This window comes from Xiphias gladius, chromosome 15 (assembly GCF_016859285.1).
Source record: "Xiphias gladius isolate SHS-SW01 ecotype Sanya breed wild chromosome 15, ASM1685928v1, whole genome shotgun sequence".
NCBI lineage: Eukaryota > Metazoa > Chordata > Actinopteri > Istiophoriformes > Xiphiidae > Xiphias > Xiphias gladius.
Window position 1 is genome coordinate 16,787,365 of NC_053414.1, and position 21,105 is coordinate 16,808,469.

The following is a 21,105-nucleotide window of genomic DNA, read 5'->3' on the forward strand; positions in this document are numbered from 1 at the left end:
TGAATACATGACTAAAACCTATTTTTAACCTAATCTAACCAACGCACTGTAGAAGTCCCGGGGCCTTGTGGTTTTCTGGTGCCAGGTAAAGTAGCCAATCATATCCCAGTACTTCCTCCTCGGTCTCTCTTTCCCCAGCTCCTCGAGACAGTCCCAGCCCAGTTTTCCTCGTCATTTGAACCCCCACCAGACTCAACCGCTTTGCTTCCCTTTCAGCCCTCATGTTCTGATCAGCACTGTGTCTCCCGACTGTTAAATGTTGATGTTCTGTCATCAAGGCTGGGGATATGTCTGTCTTCTGTACATGTCAAGGTCCTGCAAGAAAATCTGTCATAAGTCTCATTCATGACCCAGTAACATATCTGCAACTCTTGCTAATATTGTTTTTTCCCTTTTTATTTACTGATAGTGACCAATTGTTATCAAACTGAAATTTGTTCCAACATATAGCCAATGTTTATAATCTGCAGTATTATATACTTCAAACTAAGGTGTCAAAAAATATATAGCAAGCAGGGGGACGAACCCCCATCTTTATATGCTGCTGAAAAAGTTTACTTCTGAAGATGCAAGATTTATGCAGGTCCCTGATAATGTACAGCTGTCTAAGTTTATGCAGACCTGTGTATTCCGACTTGTCAGACACAGAATGTTATATAAAGTCAGCAATCTCTCTGCTGTGTGTGTTTTGTTTGTGCGTGTGGGTTGGTGTGTTTCCAACTTACAGGCCCGGTGGATATGAGTATCCAGGCTAAGTGTGAGCCCTGCCTGTCCAGCCCCTGCAAGAACGACGGCACCTGCTCCAATGACCCTGTGCACTACTACCGCTGCACCTGCCCCTATGGATTTAAGGTATACATACTATGGGAAGCCCAAAGGGTGATATTCACTTGCTCAAGCATCTTTCTTAACCACAAAGACATCTTTTTTTCAGTCATCATTTAACATCTGTAATGTGTTGTTATGTGTTACTTTCACCTGGGTTTTACAGTCTGAGTTTAGGACCCTTTTGGCATTCCTTACTCATACAAGGTGCAAACTTACACATACATACGCTCATACACACACACACACACGCATACACACACACATGCACACACACAGAGATGGACTGTTCCTACATAAGCCTGTTGAATACGTTTGTGGAGGTTCAGGGTGAAGAAAGTGGACAAATATCAAGGGGATTAGAGAAAGCTATCTCTAAGACAATAGATGCAGGTACTTGGTGATTATGATAAGAAGCTGTTGTTCTTTGAAAGCATTGAACATGTGTGTGTTTGTGTGTGCACATAGGGCCAAAACTGTGAGGAACCCATTCATGCCTGCATCGGTAACCCATGCCAGAATGGTGGAACTTGCCACTTGAAGGAAGGAGAAGGCAGCAACTTTTGGTAAGAAGCTTAAAAATTGTGTTTTAAAAAAAAACTTGTTAGTTTTTATTACTATCCTTATATGGGTTGTATTAAAGAGTATTTATACATTTTCACACATGAATAGAAAGTTTACTCGTCATGAGGAGTACTACTCAACCTTTTAGAACTGTTGCATTAAGGCTCCTGTGGTTTTTGAGGGCGGTTTCTAAAGCCTGAGAAATCTGACAACAGAAAGCCTAAAGTACCACCTGGGGGCGTGGCGTTAATAGACATGAGCATTTACCAGGCAAGGAGGGTCTAAGCTGCATTATGTGTATAGTAGGATCCAGCCTTTTTGGAGCTTCACCCATATTAGGGGCTAAAAGTCAGGATATCTTAGGCTGTTTTGCATCGATTTTGACCTTTCCTTTTGGGAATTTGTCTCTTGTGAGCCCCCAAACCTGAAGGAAGTGTGATGCTTTTGATTGCCAGTAGGGTAGCTCTCTGAATTATACTCTCTGCCACAGTGTATTTTTCATACTAACGCTAGGAAGCTCCAAAGCCAGAAATTCTCAAATTTGAATTTGAAACAATACCCAGATTAAAGCAGTTGTTTAAACCACCTCGGTGGAAGTGATGACAAAAGTAAAAACACCCGAAATGTCTGCATTGCAAACACTGTGTGCATCTATTGTAGATTGAAGAGGTTATAATAGAGCCAGTAAGTACCTCTACAAGAGTTTATTGAGTATAGTGAGTATATTGTTATTGTGACTGAAAGAAATGGCAGCTACAAAAACGAGATGCAGTTTATAAAAAATTTAATATTCCTTTATCTTTACTGGAAAATAAACTTACAGACGGAGCCCTTTTAAAAAACAGAAATATGGTGAATCATGCAAAACACAAGGCATCAGATACCACATACTACATATCAATAAACCTTTGAACCATTGATTGTTGAGAACACAGTAGCAGCTGATCTGTGGGCCCTCAGCAGATAACTCCATCAATGATGCTGCACCACTAATGACAGATGGGAATGAATTTACAGGAGGTAAATGGCTCAGGGGAGCAGTTCTGTCTTCAGTCTTTGTCTGAGCTTGACCGCCCTGCTGTGAGAATCACCTTCTCTTCATTACGCTGTTTAGGAGGGGAGCTAATGCCTGTCTGCTCACTCCAAGCAGATTTGAACCACCCACACAGACAATTAGACGTGCCCAAGATTACATCTTCTCGTCTGTTACTTTTTTATTTCAGTTTTTCTATGTATGCTCTGTATTTCCATATTTGTACGCTTTCTTTTCCTTCTCCAGCATAGGGGGTGAAGAGCTGTCGCTGATTATATAATGAGATATTAATCCACTTGAGTGTGTGCCGCATAAGAGCTCTTTATTAGGCCCATAATTTACCACGCTTGTATATGTGTGTGTGTGTGTGTGTGTGTGTGTATGAGTGTGTGTGTGTGTGTGTGTGTGTGTGTGTGTGTGTGTGTGTGTGTGTGTGTGTGTGTGTGAGTGCTTGTGTCCCTATCCAACAGTGAACAGGGGACATTTTGGAGGACACAGTGCAGGGCCAATGCAGGCCCACACCGTAGCAAAATGTTAGCCATTCATGGTCTTCTACCACATAACCCCCTGTTTCTATTTCTCTTGATAACCCCCTGCAGCGGGAATTGTTTTGATGCTCCAGATACCAACAGGGGACAGGGTTCGTACCAGACACTGCACCACTGGTATCTTATGGTAGTGGACAAACCCACCACACCACCAAGCACCCTTCACACTGGGAACCTCTCTCTGAGCACTGTTCAATCTTGACTTTGGGGGTCAGGACCTTAAAGTTCACTGAGCCTCATAAGGATCGAACTTGCAACCTCAAACCTTCCAAAGAGTCCCCTAACACCATGAGCCATTTGGTCAGACAATTGCTCCATATTTGCTAGAGACTTTGAATTTTCACTTTAGATACTGGACTTTAAAATTCACTGCCGATTCTGAATATTGAACCCAAGACCTCAAAACTCCAGAGTAGTCTTACTCCCTGTTATATTTGAAAAGAGACATTTGAGTTATATTTCCACACAGGGATCAAACCCACAAACGGAGCTATCTCATTGGCAATGCTTACGTTTCTCATAGCCCTGGCCACAATCAGAGTTTTTTCCTCTGGGTGCAGGACTTCAAAGTACAACATATTGCCTGAGGATTAAACCAACAACGTCTCAAAGGTCCTGTTACTGTGTCCTTAACTAAATAACTCAGCATGTTAGAGAACTGCCTAGAAGTTCTGAGGTTCAATTTTTATGAGGCTCAGTGACTTTTGAAGTCCAGCACCCAATGTGAAGCCTCAGTCGTCTAAGAAATACAGCTCGAAATGTCTGACCAAATAGTCCAAGGTGTTAGAGGAATTTTTTGAAATTTTGAGCTCGCGGGTTCAATCCTCAGGTAACTTATTGAATTCTGATGTCAGACTTCCGAAGGACAGACACAAAAATGTGTGTTAATGGTGTCGTTCCTTGGTGACGATATAGTGACAGTGCTGTTGATGATGTTGGTTGGGATTAAAATTTACAATGTTGCTGCCTTTAGCTAACTATGTCTTGTGCTTTAATTGTTTACATAAGGTTGTTGAATTGCACTTACATATCCATGCTATATTTTATTAGGGTGACATGTTGATCATGTAATTGATATCCCGAAATTCAGCACCTAATTTTTTTAATAAGGCTTGTTTGTTATTTTACTGTCTTAAATCTTTTTTGTATTTAAATTGTTTTGTATCTATGTCTTGACATAAAACCAGTAGTGTTGAAGAGTAGAAATGTTAAAATCAAAATAGCTATATGATCAGTTTTCTGAAAGACATCAAGAAAGCCTCTGTTTGTGTTAATGTCCTAGTCTGTGTTCACCACAGAGAGTTCCACTGCAGACTATGGAAGTCCCATCTTTGATAGGTTGCAAGTCTTCTTGACAATTTTTAAAAGAAAATTTAAAAAAGCTGTTTTGCAGTTAGTAAAAAATTTTGTATTTCTTATTCTTTTTGTTTTTTTCAAAATGACAACACTTGTCCACACTTGCTTGTCGTTGTCTGATAGTCCACTGTTGGTTAGGTAAGAATGTGTGTGTGTGTGTGTGTGTGTGTGTGTGTGTGTGTGTGTGTATTACGCAGTAATAAACCTGACTAATAGTTACGGAGTGGAGGCACGCTCACGTTAACAGAATAATGACTCTCTACTGGGAATATGTAGATGGAGCTGACGCTGCTGTTATGGGTGTGTGTATTTGTGTGTGTGTGTGTGTTTCCTTGTCATCCCGCGGTCTCTAAGAATTCTGATGACAGTGTTCTATATGTGGGCCTACATCTGTTTTTCCTTTGATATCTGTTCATGTGTTTGTGTGTGTGTGTGTGTGTGTGTGTGTGTGTGTGTGTGTGTGTGTGTGTGTGTGTGTGTGTGTGTGTGTGTGTGTGTGTGTGTGTGTGTTTACCTGTGCCTGCGTATTCTCAGGTGTGTGTGTCCGGAGGGCTTCGAAGGTGACGCATGTGAGATCAACATCGATGACTGTGAAGATAACGACTGTGAGAACAACTCCACCTGTGTTGATGGAATCAACAACTACACATGCATGTGCTCCCCAGAATACACAGGTAACACATGTTAATAAAGACTTATGGGGTGGGAGGGGTCACTGGTACCAGAAGTATTTTGCCCTATTCCATATTCACATTTCATTTGTTCCGTTAAACAATACCCTCAATGTTATTTCACACAGAAACGTGGGACTCTCCCAGATAAAGTAACGACCCTATAGGTTTATGTTATGGCCACCAGTTTTAATTATGTCAACTTCGTTTCTGAGAAATCATGTTTTGTTATGTTCTTCTCTGTCATTTTGGCCTGATGGATGGGTCTAAATAGTCAAGTCATAGTCAGAAGTCAAGCTTATTTGTAGAGTATAGTCTCATACAGGATTAATTCAAAGTGCTTTACACAGTAATATAAAGTAAAAATTAAATAAAAAATACTACAGTATCCATGAGCTTCAGCTGCTTTTGCCATGGAGAAGGAGCCAGTCAGAGGCAGGAATCCAGCTGTAGCAGATTCAAAACTATTGGTCAGTACAGTTGAGAACAAAAGATGGCTCTATAGTTGCTGAGTTCATCCAAAATTGACCCAGAATGTAAAAGTGAGCTGCTTTCTGCTTGAGATCCACTTTTTTGAATGAGTAAATTACTCATACAGTAAATTTATTAAAATATCTTTTGATCCTTGTTCCATTTTTTAGTGTTTATTTCCACAGAAGTTATTTTCCTTTGACCAGAGAAAATCCAGTAATTCCGTTCACTTGACCCCCCAAAAATCTGTGAAATCTCCATAATACGCCTCGGGACACTTCACTCAAAACTGCAAGGCAACGTCAGGTTCACAGACAGCCCCTGAAATGTAAATATAACTGTAATAGGTGTGGGCAGATTGGGTGCAGATTGTGTTTTCAGTTTCCTCATTACCATCATCTTTAGAGTCGTAGTTAACCTCTACCTTGAATCTTTATGTACCTTTGACTTTTTATCATCAGGAACCAGATATTTTCTAATGCAGTCGTTCATCTTTTGTACAGATTAGTTTCATACCAATCCAAGCCATGGAAGTGCTCCAACTATGACTCACATAACATTGTCCATAGGAAAAATAAGTGGGACTTTACTTGCAGGCATCCATAGTCTCACCTTGCAGCTTTATTGTGTCCACTGAAACATACATATACAGATAAGGAAGGCAGTTTTACATTAATAAACTGCAGACAAATCATATTTTTTTCTGACTAACGCTGGTCTCTTGCTACTTGTGTGTCTGCTTTTGCACTGTGCTAATCATCTCTGACTGCTAACCTTTGTGGCGGTGTTCTCTCTATGTCTTTCTGTGTCTCGCTGTCCTGTGTCTTTTTTTCCTGTCTCGCTCTGCTTTCTATCATCTGTCGTCTGTGTTTCTTTATGGTTGCAGCTGCTACCAATGAGGTGGAGAGAGGTTAGTCTGTTCTTCTCTCTGTCCTTCCTGTCCCTCTCTCCTTCCTTTCCTTCCTTCCCTCATTCCCTGTGCTTAATCCATGCTCCCCAGAAATTTGATATTCAGTACCACAGATTAGATTTAACATTCTGTGTGCAGCCATGCTTCATGTTAGCACTGCATGTCCTTGATGTTCAAACAGACCACTGAGTTTTCATGGCCTCAGATATCTGTGGTTATTCTGCTTGCTGCTTTATGTATACATGTCATTACCATACTAAATTATAGTATGGTAAATTCCAGGTAAACGATGCAGTAAGAGGAGAAGGCTGAAGATATTCTATTTTTTGTTATTGTCCAAAATTTTCATGAAAAGACCGAGCCAACAATACGATACAATACAATTTACCCAGCATCTCTGTGGCTCTCAGCCCCCAGAAGACTTACATTTTTAAAAACACTGGTGCTTCAGTGAGTATTTCTGGCAGCAGGACAGTGTATGCAGGATCGACTCAAAATAACCTACAGTGCCCACATTCGTCTTAGTGAAGAAATATGTCACCGTTGCAACATTTTGGCTCATTTTTGTGTGTATAGTTTTTTTTGGAGAACAATCACATTGTTTGAATAACCTATGTCCGACCTTGGCTAGCCAGGCATATACTTGTAAGGATCAATTCATTGTTGGTTTGAGTCTTTTCATGGAATATGCTGTCTCTAAGAAAAATATAGAATATCACCATCCTTGTCTTTCAAATTAATGTCATTTTGTTGTCCCACAACAAGGAATGCAAGTTGAGACCACATGTGTAGTCTGCTGCCTGCAGCCTAAATATCTAACTTACTGTACAACACTTAAAAACTTTTTTTAAAGCTGATATGATAGCTTTTTGTGAACATTTAAAAATTTAATTTAATTTTTTTTTAAACTCTGCTTCATCCACTTTGCATATTTCACAGAAAGTTTAATTTCTCAATTGTGGACAAACAACAAACAAGCCGTCACAGTCTTTTAGATACAGCTCGCCAGTTCTCTTAATGGCAGGCATTTCGTCTTTATTAAAGCCATTTAAAAGTACAATCAACGGTAACGGTTTTCTAAAAACCAATAAACTGGGAAAAGAAGAAACCCACTGTTTATCATAAAGTATGATAGGATTTCGATTTAAGTTTACTGTCTCTAAATAAGGTAGTATAGTTACTACTGAGATAAAAGCTCCAGAGAATAAACATTCATACACATCTACCATCATTTCACACACATTCTCATTGATCCCCAGGTGATCGTGTAATTATTTCCAGAGTAGACATGTGCTGTCAGGCTTATTGATTTATTCCCTGATATCTCATCAGTGATTCATGTGGAGTTCAGAGTTTCAGGAACATCGGGATACACTCGGGAATATCATCAGAAATATGACATTCCCAGTGATGGGATCATTTATTAGACAGCTGTGTTGGCTCTCTCCACATGAGAGTCATCCATCATCAGAGTACACACCCATACAACAAAGACACACACACACACACACACACACACCCACATTTCTGTATATACAATACAGATGCATACTGTTCTGTATACACACAGAGAGAGAGGCTCAGTCATACTAAGATGCACAAGCAGAAACAAACTGTGACGGAGTTGGAACATATTGAGATATTTTAAATTCAAATTTCATTTATTATCATTAACGGTTTGCACAGTATTGAAAAGGTGATGATTTCTTTATGTGTTTCTGTGTGTGTGTGTGTGTGTGTGTGTGTGTGTGTGTTTGTCTGTGTGTTCCTAGGGGAGCTATGTGAGGAAAAACTGGATTTCTGTGCTCCAGAGCTGAACCCATGTCAGCACGACTCAAAGTGCATTTTGACCCCTCAGGGATACAAGTGAGTGGACTACACGCACACACAAACACACACACCTACACAAATATGTAGAGTTGGAGAGATGGTGGCGTAAGCAGTGTTTTTTTCATTCTCTCCCCCAGGATTTGAGTACTAACATTTTTCACTCTCAAATAAATGAGTTGCTGATTTTTCCCTGCAGAGATAAGCAGTATTTGTGTGTGTGTGTGTGTGTGTGTTTGTGAGCGCCTGTGCGCGTGTGTGTGCTTACTGTTGCTAAGTTGTAGTTTAGTTATCAATGCATTCACTGGTCTTCATCAGGCATTTTGAAAAATTTGTTGTCTGAATCCTAATATATGCAGAGTGAGGGTCAAAGTTCAGTACCAAAAAACATTTCTGTGTGTGTGTGTGTGTGTGTGTGTGTGTGTGTGTGTGTGTGTGTGTGTGTGTGTGTGTGTGTGTGTGTGTGTGTGTGTGTGTGTGTTTTTGTATGTGTGTACATTGTAGGTGTGAGTGCACCCCAGGCTACATAGGTGAACACTGTGAGCTGGACTATAATGACTGTGAAGAGAACAAGTGTCAGAACGGAGGTCAGTGCATTGATGCCATCAACGGATACACCTGCGTCTGTCCAGAGGGATACAGGTGAGGTCCCCCACACACCATGCTAAATGTGTATATATTTACAGTGTGTCGTTATTGCAAAGAACACATTATTATCTAGAGTATCTCAGAGTTACTAGAGTAATTTCATTGTGTGGAAAAGCTGTGCTAATTGTGGGAGGAGAAACTACCTTAAAAACTTTGTATTAACTAGTCATACTACTGAGAATGACAAATATATATGTTTATACAAAAAGCTGACATATACATCTAAAATAAACTTTCAAACCTCAGATGTCTGACTGTACTTGAAAGCACCAATGAAGGGAGTTTTTAATAACCGAATTTGACAATTATACAGTCTTGAAAAAAAGGGAATAAAGACAGCACGTTTACACTCTCACAGACCTCCAGTGTGAAGCAAATTTTAAGTCTCTAGAAGTTCATAGCACACTGAAGTTATCAGAAACTTTAAAGGTTGCTCAGGACTGATCAGGAGGTCTTTGGTGTTCCCGACAGTAGGAACAGTAGGAATAGGAGCTTAGCTGCACCTCATACTCAAATTTATAATCTATAAAAACACCATTTCAGGCATAATTTCTATATTCAGTGTGCGTGTGTGTCTGTGTGTCACAGCGGGTTATTCTGCGAGTTCTCTCCCCCGATGGTCCTTCCTCGGACCAGCCCCTGTGACAACCATGAGTGCCTCAACGGGGCGCAGTGCGTCGTCATGGGAACAGATCCCCGCTGCCAGTGTCTCCACGGCTACGAGGGCGAGCGCTGTGAGACACTCGTCAGTGTCAACTTTGTTAACCGCGAATCCTACCTGCAGCTTCCCTCCAGTCTCCTCTCAGCGCAGACCAACATCAGCCTACAGGTGCGCACTCATTCAGTCAAAAACTCATGTACTAAAATGTTCCAAAATTGTATTTTAAGTACAGTTTTGAGGTACCAGTACTTTACCTGAGTGTTTAAATTTCATGCCACTTTATACTTCTATTCTATTCTAATTCACTACTATCGAGGTAATTTTTACTTCCATTTATTTGACATTCATAGCTCCTAGTTACCTTTCAGATTAAGATTGTTAAAAACATGATAGGCTTATAAAAAAAAATGCATTGTAGTATATTAAGCAAGTGGTTCCCAGCCTTTTTGTCCTTTGACCTCTAATGACAAACAATGTCGTCGGGGCCCTTGTCATATTTCAGATGTCTATGAGATGGCAGCAATTCAACCAAGGAGACATTTCACATCTAAACTTCTCTGATGATTTCATTTAATATTTTTGAGCCCCAAAGAGGTACAATTTTCCAATATCTCAAAAAGCAAATATTAGAGGAAAATTAAAAAAAAAATACAAATTTTTGTAGCAGAATTTTTTTCTTCTCTCCTCTCATATTAATCATCTCACAACCCCTCAGATTTATTTGGTGAACCTTTGAAGAGGGTCCAGCCCCTAGACTGGGAACCCCTGGACTAAACTACCTAACTTTATTTAAAGTATTTTAAACTAGCTCCACTTCAACCAGCTACGACACAAAAGTTCTGCCGTATTACATACCTAATAAAGTACATACCAACATAAGTCGATATTTTTTATGTACAAGTACATTAACTTGATATTTTTATAATAAAAATTTATGAAATGACAATTTGAAAACAATAAAAGAAAAAGGTAGTTTGTAGTGATTAACCTAGAGAGAATTATCACCTGAATCCGCACCTCCCCTCAGCTTTTATGGAGCTTTATTCTTCAGCTCATTTTTTACTGTTAGGGGTCACCCTTGCCACTCTCATAGCGTCATTTTCAGTGAAATATCTCCAAAAGCTTCCTGTACACTACCTGCTCAGCACCAAACAGCAGACAGACACTGCCAGCAAGTAGTGGGTGAACACAGTGGAGCAAATAGCAGCTAAAGTGGCAGATATTTCATTCAGGAGTTGGTAGAGACCAAAAACAGAGCTAAAAGAGAAAAAATATTGTGGCCAGAAACTCTAAATGAATGACAATGGTGATCCATATAAAACTGCTGGATGTGTAAGTAAGCAACTGTGACTGAAAAAAAACTATTGCAGGTTCAAGTAGGATATGAATACTTCCTCTAACACTGTTAATAAGGTCATTTACACGGACATCCTGCTGTGTTTTCAGATTGCTACAGATGAGGACAGTGGCGTGTTGTTGTATAAAGGTGACAATGATCACATTGCCATGGAGTTATACAGGGGACGCCTCAGGGTCAGCTACGATACTGGGTCCTACCCTCCTTCTGCTATATACAGGTACATACTAATACAAGCAGAAATGTCAGACATCAACACTGTCATTGATGCCACTTCGACCTGATGGATGATACAAACGTATGGAAAAAATCTCTCCTTTCTCTCTCTCGCTCAGTGTGGAGACGGTGAATGATGGTAGTTTTCATGCGGTGGAGTTGGTAGCATCAGACCAGACTCTGTCTCTGTCCATTGACGGCGGGCCGCCCAAATCCATCACCTCCATCAGCAAACAGTCCACACTCAACATAGATTCCCCACTTTACCTGGGAGGTAAGGGCCCAAACACAGTGTGTGTGTATGTGCTTATGTGTGCATGTGTCTGTGTGAATGACTCAAGACAAACATACGATAGATATTTCATTGCTCCACTGCAGGTCACGGAGGATTATCCGACTAGATTCTAAGCTCCTTGCTGCATACATACATTTATTCATCAGGAAAGTCTGGCTTATTCCTCAAAGCTATAAAGTAAAAAATTTACATTTTTTGTGGATCATTTGCCTGATTCACATTGTTGGTTAGGTGAGATAAATATATCATAATAATGGGACATAAGGCAGATTTTTAGTTGCTCTCCTCAATTTTGTCTTTTTCCATTGTTGTATGTTTGATTATTTGCTGGTTAAGTGCGTCGATGGTCACACAGATGGCCAGAATTAAGAAAAAGGTTGTTTTCTATTGGAGCAAGGGCTCAGATAGACTAAATCAAAATCCCTGGCACAAAACATCACACCACAAGTAACCTTGTTTTGCATTTTGATCCTGATTTGAAATTCAAAACTCACAAGAAATATCACTAAAAGTACCTTTAATCGTCTTAGGGGTTTTGCCTAAGTACAGCCCCTTCTCACGGAAAGGTGAAACCCTTTTATCACTGGCTGTCTTGATTACTGCAAGGCTCTCTTAGTGGAGTACCCAAGAGAGAGATGAATTTCAGATTTATTCAAAACACTGTGGCACATGTGTTGACAGAGACCAGAAAGGGAGCACACAGAGTACACATTTTGAGTCTGTTCACTGGTTGGTTTATAACTGGTTTTAAGTTTGTGTGATTTCAATCTGTCAGTGGACTACAATAGGTATATGTAAGACGTGTTTCATCGTGTGCCCCTTAGTGATCACATCTGATCCTCTGGCATGGACATTTTAGTTGTTCCCTCAGCCAAGTCAGTCATCATTTTAAAACGAAATCCAAAATATATTTTAGCTTAGCATCAACATAAATAGTACATCTGGTTTTACTGTTTAATTCATCTGTCCCCTTACTGTTTCTTTAATCACCTCAACTTCCAATCTTACGCAAAAGCTGCTATATAAATAAAAGAACATCTGATTTTTATTTACTTTGTGTGCTTCTGACATATATTTAGATATTGTGTCTCTGCATTAGTGATCTGATCTCTCTGATCACTCCTTTCTTCGACCAGGGATGCCAGAGCGTGCCTCAGCCTCAGGGGGTCTTTCGGCCCTACAGCACAGCTCCGGTGGACGCAACGGCACCAGCTTCCACGGCTGCCTCCGAAACCTGTACATTAATGGGAAACTCCAGGACCTGGGGGCCGGGCTGGGTCCAGGGGCTCCAGGCTCTGGGACTGCACAGAGCATCACCAGACAGTGGCTGGGCCACGGGGTAGAGCCAGGCTGCCAGCCATGCCAGAGAGGCGCCTGCATCCAGGGTGATTGCCACGCAACAGGCCACCGCGGTTTCACCTGCACTTGCCACCCAGGCTGGACGGGAGCACTGTGTGACCAACAAGTCAACAACCCCTGTGATGGCAATAAGTAAGTGGTTTTTTGTGTTTGTGTGACTTTAAAACCAGAACGATTACAGTACTAGTATTTTAGGCTTTCGGATCGAAAATTGGAAAATTTGTATCTGTCTACATCTTTATCTTCCCTGTCTCTCCCTCCTCCACCCAACAGGTGTATCCACGGTACCTGCCTTCCAATCAACTCCTACTCCTACTCCTGTCGCTGCCAGCCCGGTTTTGCCGGCGTACTCTGTGATGAGCAGGACCAGGATGCAACTAACCCCTGCGGTCTGTCTCGCTGCAAACATGGCAAATGCAGAGTGTCGGGCCTGGGTAAAGCATACTGCGAGTGTAACAGTGGATATACAGGAGAGGCGTGCGACAGAGGTGAGAAAAACATGGATGCATACACTGACCTCCGTTCTGACACTTGTTCTCTTCACAGATTTCCAAATTTAAATGGAAATCCTATGTGTATGCTGGATGTGTCTGTGTGCAGAAATTATAACCTGTGTGTCCAGTAAACTGACCTCTCACATTTTTCTAAAATTACTATCTAATGCTTTGAATCTGGAGCATGTTTCTCTTTACAGAACCTCTTCTAAACTTCTGCTTTGCTGTTTGCTTGTAAACTCTCATTTAAAGTCTCTCAGCAGTATGTGTGTGTCTAACAGTGTTTAGTGTTTCTGCGTTAACACTTCTAACCCTGTTGCTTTTTCAACTCAGCATCTCCTGAGCCTTCTCTAAATCCCACACGGGAGGTTACTCAGGTGAGACTGCCTGGTCACGTTTTACCGTCTGCCCCTTTTACTTGGTTCCCATCCAATGCAACCCAAAATACCTCCACTCACTGCTTCCCCTTGTTTTCCCCTCATGCAACATATAGCTAAAGTAGTTTTTTCAAATTTCGCACTGCAAAAATGATATTATAATTTAAGGAAGTAATGTCATCTTATTTTAAGATAACTATTTCTTATTTATTCTTATCTAAGAAAATCTTTCCAAGTGCCATTTGCATTGGACAATTAAACATTTTTAAGGTAATTTGTCTTGTTTCTTCTTAGTAAGATATTCAATTTGTAATTGACATTTCTCTCTACCAGATAACTTCACTTCATTACGGCATAATTTGCTTGTTTGTAGAGAGGGATTTATGCAGTGTGTCATCAATCATGGTGTCCCTTATCTCCATTCGGGACTATTTCATCCACTGCTTGGAGACGGTCCCAGATGGTTACCATAGAAAAGCTCAGGGAGGCAGCTGTGCACTGCTCTTTATCAGAGGTTGGGAAGGTAACCAAACCTAGATTTTCCAACCCAACTAATTAGTCCTCAACCTTGATAAGGACTAAATTGTGGTTAACTTCCCCACCTCCAGTGAAGAGCAGCTCATTGCCACTGTCCTGGGACTGTGTCTACGTGTCCCTTTGGTTCCTCTTACTGTCCTCTTCTACCTCTTCTGTCTACGTCCACTATTGATTTACGATGTTGTTCTCACCATCGAGTTAACTTCTGTAATCATCAATCATCCTTGTCGCCTCAGCACATCAGTAAAAGAATGGATAACTTGTAACCAGTCTGTTCGCTCATCCCTGCAGAGGTGGCCTGCCGAGGGGAACGGGTCCGAGATGTCTACCAGAGACAGCAAGGCTACGCGGCGTGCCAAACCCAGGAGAAGGTCTCCCGTTTAGAGTGTCGGGGCAGCTGCCCGGGGGGAGCAGAAGGACAGGGCACCTGCTGCACCCCCCTCCGCAGCAAACGCAGGAAATACACTTTCCAGTGCACTGACGGCTCTTCTTTTGTCCAGGAAGTGGAGAAAGTGGTCAAGTGTGGCTGTACAAAGTGCTCCTCATAAAAAAAGAAAGAAAAAAACAAGACAATACCCTTGGCAGATGTCCTCCTCTCCAGATATGTTCTGTGTTCCTGCCCGCCTTACTTGATCCTTGTCCCCCTTTGTCCAAGGTCCCGATTCTTCCTGAGAAAACCCTCCAACCTCTACAGTTCCCCCCCACCAACCCTGTTTTGTTTTTTTTTAAACCCTGAAAAAAAGTCAAAAAACAAGAGAAACAACTAAAAAAGAGTTTCTTTTCTTGTCAGTGCTGGACTGATGATTGATGCTTCCTCGGTGGGGATGTTGAATTGTATTGTAAAGTACAAAAACAGACTTATTTTTTATTATGAAGTGGAGAAAAAGACAAAAAAAAACCCACAAGAGTTGACTTTTTCCTTAGATCTACTTCTTTTTGTTGGTCATGATGACTCCAATGGTGTGCCACACTGTCTCTTCCCTGGAGGACTGAACGGTCACTGACGGCTGACCGCTTCCTGTAGACTTCCTGCTTCCTGTCTGTGAGTTGTGTGTTTTAGGAGTAACCTTAACTGGTAGTACCACAGACTCACCACTAGGAGGAGCTGCATTGAGGCGTGGGAGAGGGCGGGCAGTGATAACCCCCTACAACACGAGAAACCACCACTGTAGCGTGCAGTCTCCCTTAACAGACCTCCTGAACCCTCTGAGACTGTGTGCACGATCCTACACACAGCTGTGCTCAAACTTGTGGTATTTTTTACAGCTACTGAACAACACACAAACACACACACACACACACACACATGCATATGCTCTCACCTGTAGAAGAGTCAAACATATTACCTGCCAGGTTAAATACACTACTCTCTGTTTATCTACCCCCAGTCATGAATGACAAGTATTTATTGTACCATAAATACCTGTACTTATTCAGTAGATCCCCCATGTATCAATCTGATTCTTTTAATATATATTAATTTATATTTGTCCTTATTTTTGTATTAAAAAGACATAATCTGTCAAGATAGCTGAACTAACAAAATGGTGTCCTTTATTTTGGTTGAAGAGAAGTTGTTTTTTGATCACTGAAACTATTGTGCTTGCCAGAGACCTTAGTTACATTTTAATCTGCAAATGTGACGTGAAGACATTGTATATTTTTGTCGCGTTTCCTGAGAGTTTGTACTGTGCCATTACCAGAAGGTCTTTATATTAGAGTATAAATGTATAGATAATTTCCCTACCTATGTATTTCACACACAGATCTTGTGAGTAGCATTGACCCTAGAGGATGCTTAGAACTGTTTTTACCTTTTTAACAAATTTATGCTTTAAGAATACTGTGACTTTTTCTAAATGAAACTACTTTGTTAGCCCCCTGGTCTCCGATGTTAACATGTTGCTGCTAAGTTTTTGTACCGTAGACTTGGATCCTGATCTGTATGTTATATAGAAACTTCCTGCTCCTACTGTACGGGGGCACCTTGTGTAACAGATAAACATGTTCCCCTCACCTCTACACATGTGCATTGTGCTTTATATTCCCCCCTTCTCCATCCCCAGACTAATGTCAGTTCCCTGACTGATGTTTGTTTATTAAACACAATATTTACCTCACACTTCTCACCTTTGCCTTTTTTGTCACACTAAGAGGTCCAAGTCCGAGATGTTCCCCATGACATACAGAAAAGAAGGATTAATAGAGTTTTGAAGCACAACAACGAAGACAGTAACCTTGCATTATTCTTTTAGGATACTGTATATAAAATGGAGAATACAGCAGGACCTTCATCCTGTTTTCATGGACGCTCGCCACCAATGTCCAGCGGCCTCCCAAAGTGGTCATGTCACAGAAAGTCTTATAGACCATGCCATTAGTAGTGGTGAGGTAATACAACCAATCTGGAAATATTATAGTAAATGTTGTTGATGAAAATACCCATTTTTGTTGAGTTGTACAATAAAATATTTCTTCAAAATGTGTTTTGATGGGACTGCATGAAACACATTGAATTAATTAAAGACATCTTCCATGTGTGAGTGAGCTCTTCATTTACTGAAAATAAAGCCAAATATCGTAAAATAAGAAAGTTAAATAGGTAGGAAAATGCAGTGCATCGGCATATATAGGAAATTTCTTGTTTGCTGTTTTACCAATTTCTAATGGAGCGGCTCCAAACAACGCATGTTCCGCTAACACCAAAACCACCAAAAACAAAAGTATACGGTGTAACATATCTGTAAGAAAAAAATATTAAATACATTCAAACTATATGAACCATATTTGTATGTATGTAAGTATGTTATCCCATACAGACACAAAAAATGTAAACCCCAGACATCTACCAAAATCAAATCAAAATCTAATTTGGTTTAAGAAAGAAAAACTTGTTTTTTTCCAGAGATTAAAAGAATTGTTTAATCTGGTTTCAGGTTTCAGAGCCAGCATCAAGTTTTTCTCCATAATTCAGAAAATATAGTAACAGATGTGGAGACAGGAACATTCATCCGTATAACTCTTACAGTACATTAAGACTGAACGGCACTTTGTTACTAAGTTGTCATATCCCCTATCCACACAGCGCCTATTTCTGTGACACAATATCTATTTCCTACCTGTGTTGATCGCTGTAAGATGTGTTGTAGTCAATTCTTGACCATTACGTTACTTCCCAGCTTTATCTGTCCTCGTTCCTGAGTCTTACATCATGCAAATCAAGTCACTGAAGCTGGCACCAAAATCCACCAGGATATGAAGTAAACAGCTCTGCATTAGAAAACAGATGGCAATGTTTTCTGTTTGGTGTGTTACTTCCCATTTTGTCGTATTCCCTTCGTGTCAGAGATAATTAAGCAGGTCTTTGTAGCTGAAAACAGAAGTGAGGTGTAAGTGTTTTATTCACCAGTGTTATTTTTTTTTACTGTATGCCGTATACAGTAAATCAGTAGGTAAAACATTTACAGGAGTTAACTCCATTCACCAATACATAGATAGATAGATAGATAGATCTCTCAACCAACAACCTCATTCATATAGTTAGTTGACAGGAGAGATGAACACAGGGCATCGCAGGATGACAGAGGTCAGATATATAAATGTTTCAGTCGAAGGTTCTGAGAGGGCATTTTTTTTAGCTAAAATAACATTTTGTGTTTGATACAGGTCAGTGGACAGAAAGTATACCACAAATGGGCGCTTTGAGCAACTGCAAACACACTAAAGGAGCTAAAGACACTCTCAACTCAAAAACCTTCCAAAATGTTAACTATTTTATTTGAATATGTCGCTTAATAACTCCATCTGCTGGCGTGTGGCTTCACTACAAATGACTCTGTTCTGTTTTTTAGGGCCTATCACACAAGCAGAAACACAAGGCTCATTCTCAATAACATTGTGATAAAGAGCTAAACAAATAAACCTGACTTGACCTGAACTGACATCTAAATGGCTACAACAGCGATTGCTGACTGACATGATGTGTGGTGTAAACTACAGGTTCAAATAATCCTCTCAGCGGCGGAACAGTGAAGCAGAAGACTCAGTCATCTCTTAGTAAATGCTGCTGGGAGGAAATACACATATACAATTTCATTAAATACATATGTTTTTGAAAGGATTGCAACACTTAATGACAGACTGCTAATCAGTAACATTTGTTAAATGTGAAAGTATTGTTAAATGAAACTGCCATTTACCTTCTTGTTCGCCATATCTGTCCCTGATCTCTCTACAGCTCCTTGCAACATATCTTGATCTTTTACTCTGTTGCTTCAGATATTCAGAGTTTGTCCCAGTGAGGTTCTGGTCGCCTCCTCTGTGCTTTCTGTGGGAGCGAGCTCCTCATTTGCTGAAAATAAATCCAACTTCGTTAAAACAAGAGACTTTGATAGCAGCAGTGTGGGAGAGTACAGTGCGTGAGCATTATAGGAATCTGTATGTAGTGTATGTGCGTCTTTTATTACCTACACCTAATGGAAACAGGTAATACCGAGGGTCGTGGGGTCCCTTAAGGGCCCCGGGGCGCCGCCCCTCCTGCAAATTCCGATTGAGAAATGCATATTTTATTGAAAATCGTTTTTGTTACTCTTGTGTTGTGTGTTTGTAACTTTCAGCAATGCACGATGCCTAACGTCTTTTACCTGTGTGCCCGAAGGCCGTGCTTTTGTCAGCCCGACGGCTGTACGTGCTCGACATGGTCGGTTTGGAGCGGGAATTTTACGGCCAAGAAACGTTGCCAGATTGGGCGATTACCCGCTCAATCGGCCATCTTTACGATGGATTGAGTCGGTAAAAATGAGCTTGGATGGGTGGACAAAATTTGGGCCAGCATCATCATAGTGTGGACGTTTTCTTGTTGTTGTAGTTTGTTTTGTTTTTTTTCCTCCCTCAATATTCCTATTCGTTTCAGGCTAATAAAGAGGTTTTCGGAGAAACCTGGCAACGCTGCTAATGCGGGCGGGCGCGTGCGAGTGATCAAGCTGATCAACCAACCGGATACACCCGCCAGTTTTCTAGCTGTTAGCCCGGGCTAGCAGCAGCAGTGGCTAATGTAGGCGAACAACTCGCTGAAAACAGAATCGATTCGCTGCTGAAAGGTCCGTTCGGCCGCAGGGCCCGAAGATCAGGGAAGCTCCGAGAGAGACATGTGGGACCAGACCAGCCGAGGGGCTTGAACATTGAACAGTCTTCTGGACTGGGCCGAGGGAGGTGCCACATTCGGAGTGAGTGGTATCAGCGGAAAAAGTAGCTTTCTGGATGTAGTAAAAGGTAATGCCCTTTTTTTCTCTTTTCTTTTTTTTTTTGTTTGTCTGCTGTTTCGGACGTGCACATCTGACAAAGTTTGGGCAGAAAGGGTCAGCTGTTTCACACTCACTCACACACACACACACACACACACACACACGCACACACACACGCAATCCAGTGAAACTATTTGGAGGAAAGCAGCCGTCATCTTGATAAATCCTGAGCTGTCTGAAAAACCTATTTCAGAGGCTAAAAGTTTAGTTCCGTCTGACAGGACAGGCAGGAGGCTGCTGCGCGTTCCGGCTCTTTCCGGCTGCCGGAGACATTTCTGACGGGACCGTGAGCGGCGCGTGTCACGCCCGGGCCTTTTCCCCTGTCCACTGTGTCTTTACACGCAGGGGCTAAGCACTGGAGTGTGTGATAGTAGTCTACATTCAACCAATTAAATGCTATTTAACAAGGAAGCGTTACTATAATAATAAAGATAAAAATAGTAATATATAATTATTATTCTTGTTATTATTAATGCAGCCTCCTCAGTCAACCTTTGGCCCCTGGAGGCAGCCAAAACAGATCGTTGTGGTATAACTGTAAACTGAAAGCAGCTGCTACCTTTTTCAAACATTTACAAACCACTAGCCACCTGCATGCAGCTGCTTTCCCTGCTACATTGCGGGTCACAGGCTCCCGGGACAAAATACACAGAGCTGCCTACCTGGGGCCGTAGCCCCACCTAGTGGGACAGTCACGCCAAAGCCTTTTTGTTAAAACCTTTTTGTTCTACCTAGTTGTGAGGAAGGAGCAGCTGCAAAGGATACATGGTCCACTGACACCAAAACCACCAACAGCAAAGATATATATGGGTTAACAATCTCTGTGGAAAACATGTTAAGCATATTTAGACATTTAAGATGCTATGTGATATCACATACACACCTGGCACACACTAGTAAGTTGTAAGTAAATAATAAGCTGTGTGTGTGTGTGTGTGTGTGTGTCTGTGTGTGTGTGTGTGTGTACACATATATATCTCAAAATCTGTCAGAGTTTAACACCAATGCACAAAGGGATTTGAAGTTAAGTAAACTGCTTAGTAAAGAAAGTGTAATGATTTAGTGTGTTGTGTGTTACTGATGTCTCGCTGATAATGAACCAAGTCTCAGTGGCTGAGAAAGAAGCGATGTGTAAACGATTATAACTGTAAACAAATTTTCAATGAGAACATTTCTAAATATCATGAACAGCAAATGATTCACGAAATGACAAACGCATCTTTTAGGTTTGCAGTGGACTCGGTAAATCCGTGGTTGCACTGATAGAAGCCATGATTGTCGACAGAAGACTGACAGCAAAGGCAGCCCATTTTCTGTTCATAACTGCAGTCAGTGTAATGAAAATACGAAGGGATACTTTGAGCGCTGCTCTCGCAAATAACAGCACTTAATTATTCCAGTGTATTTTCAGTCTGTTTCCAACTTGATCCTAGCGTGAATCTCGCCAAACCAAAAAATTTCGGCATGCAGCAGCTGCCAAGACCCTCTCTACTCTCAACTCTCTTGTCAGACTGAGCTTTTTCACAAAAAACTTGATCAAATAATAGAACCACAGCAAATACAATACAGCCGGTCGTAATGCCTCTAACCAAGATTCTCTGGGTCCAACAAATTGGATCCAAATCATGAAAGCTTTCAAGTTTTGAAAGACGT

At 41.1% G+C, this 21,105-nt stretch overlaps 1 protein-coding gene and 1 long non-coding RNA gene across 5 annotated transcripts in view; one reads left to right on the top strand and one right to left on the bottom strand.

The window, feature by feature from the left end:
- slit2 (slit homolog 2 (Drosophila)) overlaps positions 1 to 16,587 on the top strand; it is a 100,544-nt gene extending 83,957 nt beyond the window's left edge. For all 4 annotated transcript variants that reach the window (XM_040146495.1, XM_040146492.1, XM_040146494.1 and 1 more), the window contains 11 exons: positions 728 to 852; positions 1,294 to 1,391; positions 4,861 to 5,000; positions 8,151 to 8,244; positions 8,710 to 8,847; positions 9,442 to 9,682; positions 10,961 to 11,091; positions 11,207 to 11,361; positions 12,519 to 12,873; positions 13,015 to 13,229; positions 14,441 to 16,587. In XM_040146495.1, coding sequence (XP_040002429.1) covers positions 728 to 852; positions 1,294 to 1,391; positions 4,861 to 5,000; positions 8,151 to 8,244; positions 8,710 to 8,847; positions 9,442 to 9,682; positions 10,961 to 11,091; positions 11,207 to 11,361; positions 12,519 to 12,873; positions 13,015 to 13,229; positions 14,441 to 14,697 — 1,949 coding nt within the window. In that variant the 3' untranslated portion in view covers positions 14,698 to 16,587. The remainder of the gene's footprint in view (positions 1 to 727; positions 853 to 1,293; positions 1,392 to 4,860; positions 5,001 to 8,150; positions 8,245 to 8,709; positions 8,848 to 9,441; positions 9,683 to 10,960; positions 11,092 to 11,206; positions 11,362 to 12,518; positions 12,874 to 13,014; positions 13,230 to 14,440) is intronic.
- Positions 16,588 to 17,926: 1,339 nt separating this feature from the next.
- Positions 17,927 to 19,022, bottom strand: LOC120799993. The gene is made up of 4 exons (XR_005708921.1): positions 18,793 to 19,022; positions 18,616 to 18,685; positions 18,349 to 18,500; positions 17,927 to 18,212 (listed from the first exon to the last, which is right to left on the bottom strand). It is a non-coding gene; the product is annotated as an uncharacterized LOC120799993 (long non-coding RNA).
- Between the last annotated feature and the right edge of the window lie 2,083 nt (positions 19,023 to 21,105).